We start from the raw sequence: 12743 nt of genomic DNA, 5'->3' as shown, positions 1-12743 counted from the left end.
ACAACAAATTAGAAGAGGAGCCAAAATTCATTGAGCACATACTCTGTGCCTTGGAGTTTTTACATGTGTTGGTCCTCAGAAAACAATATGACCTTGTCAAAAATAGGCAACTATCTGGGTTTTGATCACTTGGAACAGATTTTGTGCTTATTTTTTAGCACCTACCCTAAAATTGAACTGTTACAGGAAAGATTTGCCCAGTCGATATGCAAGGAAGCCCAGATCTAATTTCCAATTTTCCCCAAATTTCAGGTAGAATATACTGTTTAAATCATTTCACAGAGCAATTCTGGTTTGTTTTTTATCTTTCTGACCCTTGCAATGCAGATATCTATTGGCAACATAAAGTTTCAAACAGTACATCTGCAGCCAAAGAAAACCGAACCAATTTGCACTGAAGTTTTCAAAAATATAAAGCTCTAATTAGAAGCAAGCAATACCACCACCGGACAGACAGGTCACAACACTGCGTTCACAGGATGCATCCCCCACTCACTGTAGTCGGCCCTAAGTCCTACCCCTAAATTTTAATACTTTCGGTTCCATATACGTTGTAACCTTCTCTATAGGTTGCTAAATTCTGGGTATTCTGCGAGGAAGTTGGGTTAAAAGTCTGTGCACTCTTTGCCACCTTCATTCTCTTCGCTTCTGCCCTGGACTTGTAACAGAACTCTATCAAAGCCACCAGCATTGCCAAGCCCAAGCCGCCAACCAGAATGTAGAAGACGCCTGCTACGTTGCTCAGGCTCAAGGCACTCGTCTTGTCCTAGGGGGGGATAGAGATATTTCAGTTAACTGCAGAAATGTCACATCCAAAAGGTAAAAGAACACATGAAATCCAAAAAGCCAATGAAAGTAAACGCTTAATTTAACCTGAAATTATTTACAAGTATAAGTCACTGATGTAGGTTTATAATTTAAACATAAAGCTTATAGCTCTTGGGAGAAGTAAAATTATAATAGTTATCAACAAATTGTATCTAATTACATTCAATGAAATCAGTAACATTTTATCATTATTAAATATGCAATGAAAACCATTATACTTAGCCATATATAAGCATTTATATATTTACACAGGGTGGCAGAAGTGGGGTTCTTATTGTTAAGTTTGAAAATGACAGGTTTAAAATCCAATTATGGGAGAAAGGGGACCTCTTTTGGCTTTGCTTCTATTAGAATATGCTTTTTAACGTCTGAGATTTCTCTTGAATAAATCCAACTCCACATTTCCTAGTTGAGCAACTAAGGAGTTGTTGAGCTGATAGTTTCACATTTTGTTCATCATTAATTTACCAAATATATGAAAATAATATGCCAAGGTATACATTATCTGTTCTTTCAGTGTCTACAAGGGAAGTCTCATGGAAAATGTTACTTTTACATATTTTACACTATTTATAAATAATTATATATGTGTAACTCAAGTACTTTTTAAAGATAACTTTTAAAAATATATAAATTATTATGGTCAATTGAAAAATAAGTTATTTATGGATGAATTTATAATTATTTTTATTAATTAAAAATACAATATCATTCCCACTTAAAAATGCTTAATCCATTAATATTTTAGAGATATTATTCTTCAGAGCTTCAGTATACATATGATCTCATAATAAATCCAGAATAATCTCTAAGTCCTACTCTTGTGATTGGAAGATACTAAAACTGTAACAAGAATTCAAAATTGTCTAATAAATTATAAATATGTTTATGACATAATATTATTGCAAGAAGTATTTTGGTAGGCTACTTGAAGGATGCCCTGTAGTCATTATCTTCTCAGCAGGATGTTTTGTGCAAAATGTGATTCCGACCCTTAAAGAGTTTTATAGGAGAGTATTTAATTCAAAAGATGCACTATATACACTGTCACCTTAGTCACAACATCAACTGACTGGGCCAAACAATTTAGGGTAGCTTCATTTTAAAAATAATTACTCATTAAGTATTTGCGCTTGTCTGACTTTACATCAGGATTGCAGGTAATGGTTTAATTATCTGGCCAAGCTTGTCTCATTCCACTCTGGTTAAAAGACAGACAGAAAGGATTAAAATATAGGGATAAGACCTGAAAGGGATTCATTAATATTAATTTGTCTCCTTAAATTAACTGAGGCTCTCTCCTATTTAAACCAGTCATGTGTTTAATATCTTAGAATATCCAGTAATTTGTTTTCTTTCTTAAAGAAGATACAGAAAGAAATAAAAGGGGATTCCAAGAACCTTCAGCTCTGGCTTTCAGGTGCTGTTACTATAGTCTATCAACTTGTGTAGGTATTTAGATTCATTGATAAACCTGTGATTTTTTTTTTTAAATAAAAACATAACTATTTCCACTACTTTTATTTCTACTCAACAGAATTAGGCATGTAGGTTCCTGCATTTTTAATTTTTTTTCCTACATTGTTTTAAAAAGAATTTATGATTAAGAGATCTTAGAGCTTGAGAATATTATTCATAAACATTGATTAATTAAAACAATTTCAATTGGGTGAGTAGAATTGAAAGGTTCACTCTGTTTATCAGCACACAAATATAATAGGGCATCTTTAAACTAAATTGGAATGCTTGGCACTATGGTGACAAAAGACAGAACCTCTGAGTAAGCATTTATTTAATATTTAGAATCTCCTTTTTCTGGTTTACTACAGATTTCCTGTTTTGAGAATACATCAGTTCTTGAAATAACATGATTTCATGAAGTCTTTGCCTCCGAAACAAACATAAAAACTACCCCCAAAAACACTACTTTTATTAGTGGTACGTAAGTTTGAGAATAATACAGAAGGAATTTTATTATTTTAAAAAATTTTGCACTTTTAAGTTAATTTGAAAGTCTTAATATTGGGGAGCAGGTTGCAGTTTCCTGGAAAGACCATCCCTATGGTTGAAATTTATGACATTAGCTTTTAATTTAGGCAGTGGCTGAGTGTATAATGTTCAGTTTTTATGGTTTCCATATACTTTTAACAATTGCTCCCGTTTACTGCTTTGTGAACACAAGAGGAGGCCCCGAACTGCAGCGACTGACCTTGCTTCCAGAGTCCTTGGGTCCACATTCACCTTTATCGTACCACCATTTGTTTTTCAGCTTGTCTAAGACGCCTGCCTCACTGAGTTTCAAAACGGCAAGGTTTACAGGAGTTCTTCACGTGGAAAATAACATAAATAACATTATATATGTTATTTTATGTTATTCAAGTAAAACTACATTAGAATCGCATGGCAAAGTGACAGAGCAGAGGCCACAGTAGGTGCTATGTCTTGTACTGTAGGCCCAGGTTTAGAATCAGACATAAAACTGGGGCCTGCTCCATCGCTTTAGGTAACAGGCACATACTGCTAGGGAGGATTTTTAAATAAAATGTATGCAATTACTGTGAATCCAAAACTATTGGCCTTGGTTGGGTTTCTGGAACATTTACCATTTTCCCCACGTAAATGTGGCAGTCATTCAAAATCCAGAAGCTTCTTTTTGTTGTCTTCCAAAATTAAGGAAGTAGCTGCAGGTTGACAGACAGACTGAAATAGAAGCTAGGTAGGACTGATTTCATTCCTTGCATGCATTATGATTTAGCTCATGGTATTTGATTTTATGCTATAAAAGTATGTCTACAGTATCCATCATTAAATCGACTTCTTGACCACTTTCATCCAATACCTAATTGAAAAAGGAGTGTGATTTCAGTGTTACAAAAGACCATCTTATGCAGAGGAAGGTCATCAGGAGACAAATATTTAAATAATTATTATAAAGTATAAGCCCATGATGATACTTTCCTTCTAAATTGCAGTCTTTAACATAAATAATATCACCAGAAGCATCTATCTTGAATCTATCACCTATTTATCTTTTCATCTATCTTGAATCTTAAAGTATATTAATGTACTTTAAGTACAAGGTGAAGTGACTATAATGTATTCCACAAATTCTTACCAACAAAAAAAGACAGGTTAGAGGTAATCAAGATTTTTCTAAATAGACAAACTCCTCTTACAAGAAGACTCTATTTATATTTATAAGAGACTCTATTTGTTTCCTCTACCATCTTTGATTCCTTCAACACTAAATATTGTATTAGGAGTTTCAGGGAGGAGGACATCAGTCATTACCTGGCGTCAATATTCCAAGGAATTTAATAATTCTTTCAGTTTTCACTCCCATATTATAATATGAAGGCCAAGATGATGAAGGGAAAGCAGAAACTTTTAGGATCTTTTGTTGTTACTGTTTTGTTGGCTTACTGGTTCTTTGTTTCGTCCCGAGACAGACTTGTCATATTCCTCTGGGCACTTTGTCTGGCTGTATCCCCTAATGTGCCTCAGTTCTTCTAGGAAATGCTGAGTGCATCTGGAGTTACAACACATGCATTTATTGGGGATTCATTCCAAAAACCTATCTACACAACTAGGAATTGCATTAAGAATGATGGTGATCATGACAGCTAACATTTACTGAGCATTTACTATGTACCAGGCACTGTTAAAAGCATTTTTCATGTTCACTAACATCATTTACATTTTACAAATGAGGAATCCAAAGCACAGGCAGCTTAATTTATCAAGTTACACAGCGAGGCAGTAGCCTAATCAGGATTCCTGATAGTATGACTTCATAGCTTTTGCAATTAAAAATATTAATAGCAGAAGACTCACAAAATGATGTTTCTAGTTAATTGGGCTTTCTGGTTAAACTAAAACCCATTTTTTTTGTACGGTTAGTTTTGAAAAAAATTCTAAAATATAAATTTTTATTTTTGTTTATATGGTTTCTGGATATAATTTAAATTTTGTTTCAATGTTATATAACTATGGCTTAGGTTCATTGTCCCATTGAAGAAGTAATATACATTTGCCATGATCCTAGAATATGATGTTGATTTTTGGATTAAAATCTGACATGAGCATGATTTAATACTTTCTACTGAAAGCTGAATTTGGGGGTGGGGTGAGTTGAGGATTATGATTAATTGGGGTGCCTGGTTATTTTAAACCCAATTAATCTAGATTTTCCTATCCATACCAACCACTACTCTCTGCACCTGACCCCCAACCTCCATTTGTGACCTGATTGTTACAATAACCACACCTCTGGGTTTACTAGTGATGTGCAAATCCCTTGAGAGCAGAAGTCACATCTCATTTATCTTTGTAAAAAGGTATTTTCCAGAGTATCTGACTCAGAGTAGGTGCGCCATAAAGTAGCTCGATTTAAAAAATGACAGAGCAAGATTTTTGAATCCAGAGCAAGCTTTTTCTGGAACTGATACTCTAAGGGTTTTTAGGTCCCCAGACAAGCTCCCCAAAGCCTTTGTAACACATGTGTAGCTAAATTATATTAGCCTATATTGCAGTTCTTGAATGGGGTGGGTTGGGAGGAGGAGGACTCAGTGCTGAAAACCAGAGGAGAGTTTCCTTTTAAGTTTCTCCAAGAAGGGACAATTGAAGGCAAAATTGTGAATAAGATGAAGACTGCATTAGGCTTCTCTCTCTCATCTTAAGGCAGTCTTTTCTCCTATGACCTTCTTTTTCCCTCTGGCCTCTTTATTCTTTCTGCTATTTCACACCAGTAACCCGGTTTTAGAGGGTAAAATTAGATTAACACTTTGAATATAAGACATTTAGTATCAACCATAATTAATGTTCAACTGGTGGAATATCAGAACAAGGAATTCATTACCAGGAGAGTCCTTCTCCATGGGCTAGATTCCTTCAGTGTTTTTTGTTTACTACAAATTTTTTCCTTTCCACTTTTTCCTGGTGATGAATGCATATTTTCTGTACTAATTCCTTTATTCTTGCATTGGTTCCCAGGCTGTGATAGAGGAAAGCGGCTTATTTGTAAGTATAGCATCTATCAAAGTCAAAAATGGCTGTATTCTTCAAAGTGCCAAATTATCAGGAAGTGCACGACCAAATATAATGCCTAGAGAAAACATTATTGATAAAGTCATACTTACAAAATAATTTTTATATGAATATCCACATCTATGAGTGTGCATATTTTACACATGCAGAAACAGAATAAAGTATCAAATTAACAGAAAAAATAATTTTGTAGCTGCAATAATGGGTGACTGATGGTTGCAGCTGTTGCCAAAATTTCTAACTAGAACCAGGATTGAATAACTGGCATAAAAATTGGCCTAAAATTCTTTGTATGGTTTGTGCTTTGACTAAACCATACCAGGTTAACCAAAGTGGAGAATACATTTTAGACATTGCAATCAATATTTTAAAATTGGCTCATTTTAAGTAGTAAAATTGTCAAGTAGTAAATTTTTGTTATTTTATTCCCAAGAGTGAGTACGAATTTCCTATGATCATAAAGGAGGACCATATCACAATAATATTAACTCATACGAACACTATCAAAGGATCGTTTTCAAATGAAGGAATTTGTACCTCGCAAATCATGCATTTCTGCTTTAATTTATTTCGTGTAAGATGCAGGACCTTGTTCTTCATATCTTTTGTTAATTTTTTACTTCTCAAGGTGAAGCCTCTTGGCTGAGGACTGCTATGGTCAGAACTTCATAGCACTGAGAATGGCTGACAGGTGAGTGAGGATGCTAATTACTGCACATCCTGGAGTGTGACAGGGAAGCGGCTGCAGTGACCCCAAATAGTCCAGTTGTTCGTTATATTAAATCTGAGCTCCTTGAGGGAAAGGACAGTGGTAATTCTCTATTTCTACACAGGTACTGGCACATGGCTGTGTTCAAACACGAGTTTAATAATTTGCTGCTGAATGGAAGGCTGGAGAGGTTACAGTCCTGTGAATGACAAGTGAGTCAGGTCTCTCACAGAAACCTTTCCATGTGTGGTACAGGTTTCCATATTTCCCTTCTTCATTAGATGAGTCACTGTTGGGATAGTTAGTTTTCTCCTACCAAGATTCTGTATTTGAAGGTCAGCTAAGCCAGGATTTCAGCATGTGTATGCTGAGTTCTCTCTGTATTTTTCCTTCTGCACTGAATTGGCAGCATTGGTCTTTTCTGCTTAGTTTTACACATAAAGGCTTTAGAGTTAGCTGCATTTCTTACTTCAGGACTTCTCCTTATTTTACCTCTTTTGATGAAGATCAGGCCAAATGGGAGGGGCAAGGTAAGTTTACAAAGAAAATCAGTCACCCGAAGAAAGTACAAAATGAAAACGAAAAAGCAACAACTGCCTCCTAGTAATTTACTGTGATTTAAGTTAGGTCAGGCCAGTCAAAATATCATCTTTTATGACAAATTCAGAGTAGGGTATTATTAACGTTTAGAGTGCAACAATCTATTCTCTTGATGATAAACCTTAGACCAATATACAACCTATGTGGATTTTTTTTTTTTTTTGGTATAAAAACACATTCCTGGAGGAAAAAATAAAACATAATGTATTTCATTTTGGGAGAACATTTTATGTTAATTTTTTATAACATGTTGGAAACCTACTTGTTAAAATTTGAAATAGCATTCATTCTAAAACATTTTGTAGTTCATGTTTGGTGAAAGTAATGTCACTGCATAACTGTAAGAGCAAGCAATTTGATTTTGGAAACTACAGGGATAGATAGAAATTTATTCTTTTGGACAACAAATATTTACTGAATGTCCATTATGTACCAAACAATGAGTTGGATACAAGCTAATTAAATCTGACTGAGTTGTTCAGTTCATTTCAATAAATTAAAATGACTTTTGTTATACAGATTTTTCTAACATATGTATTTCTATTATGCTTGCTTATTTTTCTCCAGAAAACATCCTTAATGCACACCACAATGGGACTTCATTATTTATATTTGTGGAAAATTTTATCTGTAAAGCAGTGTTTTACTTCTCTTGTATTTGTGATAACAATAAAAATTTGAAAACAAAGTTTTTTCTAATGGAATAGATTATTTTTGTTTTGATTTTCTCTGATGTTATTCTATGATATTTTCTGTTATTTCTAATTTGCATGAAAGAATGCTAGGTTATTAGTATAAAATTTAATAATTTTCTCTATGTATATATTTATATATTTATGAAAACGATCAGAAAATTTGAGACAGTTGGAGCTCCAAAACATAAAATAAGTTATTACTCCTTAAGACGGTGCCTAGAATGGAGACAAAAGTTTGTCCTCCCTCCTGCTGAAATAGAACTAGTTATTAGATGGGAAGGTGTAAGTGAGCTTAATTTGAAAGGCTTTTTAGATTAGGTGAGAAGTTTCCCATCCATGAACTGTTTTCTTTAAGTCTAAAAATATTGATACATAATGAAGAAGGGCTCTGGGACACTAGTATATTCTGTTAATTGCCTACTTTTTTGTTCTTTAGATATTGCTTAGAAATTAAAAAAACCCTATTATTTTAGGAAGCTGGAGTCAAGATATGAAGTGAAGACAAAGTTGAGTTGATTTTGTTTTTGTTTTCTGATCATTTTGCAATTTGATCCATTTATGGAAGGCAAAAAATGTGTAGTTCATATGAGAGTCTTTGATTTGTTATTTAACTTGAATAGAATCTGAGAGTTTTAGATGGAGAAAACTTTTTTGTAGGCACCCTAGACAGGTCTATGTGGAGTCAAGCTATTGTTGATACTGAACAATATTTGGTAGAAGTTCTGGTAAAGTAATGGTGAAAAAAACCAGACAGGCTTACCCCCCCTGCTCTCTCCCCTCTCTTCCCTAAATTGCTGTTTCAGAAACTTACATCCATTCCTACTTTCCAAAATTGAGATTCATAGGCTTGTAATGTCTGATCCACAACCTCTTCAAAGGCAGAGATTTTCAGTGACAATTTTCATTAGGTTTGATAGTGTGTCACTAAATTGATAATAGTTGCAAATATTTTTGCACTGACAGTAATTGCATACGGAAGTTTGTGAAGGGACTGGACTAGCAATTTGACCAGTATTATTAGGTCCAAACCATAAGTCTCCCAGCAGATGCACCTATTACTTTACATACTGTTTACCCGCTTTTGGTGACATTGAGGCTAACCTTGGAGTCACCTCCCCCGCTGCCACATTCTCCTTTGTCGTACCACCATTTGTTTTTCAATTTGTCCAAGAGGCCTTGTTCATTCAGTTTTAAAACTGCGAGGTTAACAGCATTTCTTGAAACGATAAAACATATTTTGTAAGAAACTGCACAGCTGTTAAGATGTTAGAAGGAATGAGGACTTAAGCTCTTTATAAGCTTCTCCCAGACGCTAAATAAACCTCTCATTTTACCATCCTGCGGTCCCTTCCGCTGGAGTCCAAACCAAAAGCAATTGTAACTAATTTCAAATGTATTAAACATGCAGTATTTGGTGTTGTTCACTTTCACAGTTCATTTATTGTCAAATAACTGATCTCATCATCAATCAATTACATAGATTTTTTTTTTTTTTGGCAAAACAGTAATAAACTGGGATTTACTAGTAATTGAGAAAGAAATGTGTCTTGAATTCCTTTGCCTCTAAGAATGCCAATGATCCAAAAGAGAATGAAATTAAAATTCATTCCCACAAGGTAAAACAAAATGGCGTATACAAACCATCAAACCAGCCACTAATTTTTCTGTACTGATTCCCTGAAAACAAAGAGTAATTATCACTCCCTTTATTTTTTATGTGGGTTTAGTTTGCTCAATTTAGTTGTTCTCAGAATCTAGGATTTCCTGATCATTTGCTTCATGGACTGGAAGCTACATGATAGTAAAGAGACAGCAGCAGCTCTAGGGAAAAATTCTTATATCTAAATTTTGTGTTGATTCTTAAAGGCATTGAATGCTATTTAGAAATTAGGACTGCATATCCAGTTTGACTGTTTAAGTAATTAAACCCCAGGATGTCGTGCTGCATGTGATACTGACTTTGCAAACAAACCCACTAGATTAGATTTCCTCCGTGTTTTTCTGTAAAGGGAAATAGGGGAGCTTATTTTGGCTATTCTTTAAGAGGATTAAAAAATAGTGCCATGGGCCAGGTGTGGGGGCTCATGCCCATAATCCCAGCACTTTGGGAGGCGGAGGTTGGTGGATCACCTGAGGTCAGGAGTTCAAGACCAGCCTGACCAACATGGCGAAACCCTGTCTCTACAAAAAATACAAAAATTAGCTGGGCGTGGTTGTGGGCACCTGTAATCCCAGCTACTCAGGAGGCTGAGAATCACTTGAACCTGGGAGGCAGAGGTTGTACTGAGTCGAGATTGCGCCACTGTACTCCAGCCTGGGCGACAAGAGTGAAACTTCGTCTCAAAAAAAATAAATAAATAAAAAAATAAACAACAACAACAACAAAAACTGTGTTATGGGCTTTTGCCTCCCATACATTTGGTTTCTTTCCTGCTTTCAAGTTACAGTTTTAAATGACCCGATAGGTATTTCAAGAGATTTTTCCATCATTTAATAAAATTTCTGTTAAATTTAAGGAGTGAATCATATACTGAGGGAATTTGGGTAATGTTTGTGATATACTATTTTATAAATACTGAGTTTGGTGATTACTTAATGGCAAATGAATTATAGGTAAAATAAAACAACCATATTATCAAATAGCACTTGAATAATTGATTTGCAAGTGAAATGACATTTAGCTGACTAATAAAAAGTGTTGCATATTTTACCACTAATTAGCCTACTAAAATGTTTATTGTCTTAAAATGTATTCATAATATTTCAGGACAACAATGTGCTTTCCCATTTTGTGATGATCTGATCCACTCAGAGAGTAAACAGTTCTCATAAGTAAAATCACACACTTGAGTTTTTAGTATTAACTCTCCTTAAGAATTAGACTGTCCATTTACTGAATGCTAATTAAATAATTAGCTATTCCTACATTTCCAAGTAAGTGCCACAATAGTGGTGTAAAATAATGCAGGTACTTCCTAATGTGACAATATCAAGTTGTTAGTTTAATCACCAAAGGACCAAATTGAAATGTAGGAATAAAGACAGAGACATCTATTTTTTTTTTTTTTTTTTTTTTTTGAGACGGAGTCTCGCTCTGTCGCCCAGGCTGGAGTGCAGTGGCACGATCTCGGCTCACTGCAAGCTCCGCCTCCCGGGTTCACGCCATTCTCCTGCCTCAGCCTCCCAAGTAGCTGGGACTACAGGCGCCCACAACCGCGCCCGGCTAATTTTTTGTATTTTTAGTAGAGACGGGGTTTCACCGTGGTCTCGATCTCCTGACCTTGTGATCCGCCTGCCTCGGCCTCCCAAAGTGCTGGGATTACAGGCGTGAGCCACCGCGCCCGGCAGAGACATCTATTTTTTAAAAAATTCTGCTGGAAGAAAGGAATTGTTTTATATTGTGTCTACGAGGAACTAAATTTGTCTTTCAATAAATTAAGGTTAACTACTAAAATTCTCTATTTTGGAGAAAATTATTTTTATAATCTATTTTATTTTAGCTTTAAATATTCATATTAAGATTTTTAAAAATGAAGTAGTATTCCAATTATTTTCTGTCTTGGTTTAGACCATTTCTCTGATAAAACTAAAATTATTTCATGAGAGGGTTATTTAACAGGGTTATTAGCCATATCCAAAGACAGTTTCACAGCACAATAGAAAACAAAAAAGCAAAATAAAGGAATGGATAAGGAAAAAAAGCTTTATGTTGAAAAAATTGTTTGGAATCAAGCTTTCTACAAAATTATTCTAAAACATTATCTTTCTAATACCATCTAACAGGCCATGTAAAAACAGTTTAGTTTCACACTGCTATCCACATACGTGTGTAATTTTATACCCTGAACCAATAGATAAGTTACTACCCAGTTCACAATTAATCTACATGTTTTCCTTCCAGAAACATGTGGTCCCTCAATAGAGTCCACTTAATACCATCATATATGAAATTTACATTTCTTTAATGATGCATAGTGGAAGGCATTTTGTAATCAATATCTGGAGATAGTATTTCAAGATTTCTGTGCATGTTAAAAGTGTCTGTGGTTTTCTACAATTGTCTAGCTAAATATGTAATTCCCTCGTGTAATAAGTTTAGGTCTAAAGGCCTCCTTAGATTGCTATTTAAACTTTTAAACCACATATATAATGACCATTTGGACATCTGTTCTATTTTATAGAATGAATCACTTCTACATGTTATTTATAATAAAAATCATCAATGACATATATATGTATATAATTACTTCACTTGTTTTACTGGACTAGGTTGAAAAGTACTTTTTGTCAAGCTAAGAAGAAAGCAAAATCCTGAAGAAATAATAATAAACACGGCTAAGGAAGCCATAAGAAGTCTGATAAATGATGGACATAGAGAGCAGATACTCGCTGCAGCACATTTTATTATTGTTGTGAAATCCCCTTCAAATATTTCAGACATAGACTTCAAAATCAAAGTCAGAAATTCATATTGATTATAAGGGGTATTCTTGCCCTGATTAAGTATATCAGTGCACTGTTATAGTGACCTGCCAAGAAGATAAGCGTAGAAGAAAAATACTTAGCTATTTCTTACATTAATTATTCCTTTTATTCCATTAAATGTACCTTTTGCAAAGTCATTTGAAATGAATTGCTTTCCATTTAAAAATAGAAGAGGAGGAAAAAGCAACCACATTTTTTCTAGATATGTAAACCGTATTGGAGAGCCAGATGCGTTGACAATGAACTTGCATAGACTGAAATAGGTTCAAGGTAATGTGTTTGCCTTTGCCTTGTATGCCTTAGTGAAAATCTAGGTGAGAAAATCCCTTCCCCAAATAGCTTTTCTCATAGTAATGAGATGACAGGGAATTTGATTCAGG

The 12743-nt window shown here is 34.5% G+C and overlaps 1 protein-coding gene across 8 annotated transcripts in view; it reads right to left on the bottom strand.

Moving 5' to 3' along the window:
* The window catches only part of LOC105493681 (glutamate ionotropic receptor AMPA type subunit 4), a 374751-nt gene that overhangs the window by 7558 nt on the left and 354450 nt on the right, over positions 1-12743 (bottom strand). For 4 of the 8 annotated variants that reach the window (XM_011761528.3, XM_011761526.3, XM_011761524.2 and 1 more), the window contains 2 exons: positions 8980-9094; positions 632-766 (listed from right to left, as the gene is read on the bottom strand). In XM_011761528.3, coding sequence (XP_011759830.1) covers positions 632-766; positions 8980-9094 — 250 coding nt within the window. Of the gene's footprint in view, positions 1-518; positions 767-3037; positions 3153-8979; positions 9095-12743 lie in introns of all 8 variants that reach the window. The other 4 variants (XR_011611032.1, XM_011761525.3, XM_011761529.3 and 1 more) reach the window with 3 other exon arrangements.

The sequence above is a fragment of the Macaca nemestrina genome, chromosome 12 (genome assembly GCF_043159975.1).
Source record: "Macaca nemestrina isolate mMacNem1 chromosome 12, mMacNem.hap1, whole genome shotgun sequence".
NCBI lineage: Eukaryota > Metazoa > Chordata > Mammalia > Primates > Cercopithecidae > Macaca > Macaca nemestrina.
This window is presented reverse-complemented; position numbering and strand designations above follow the sequence as displayed.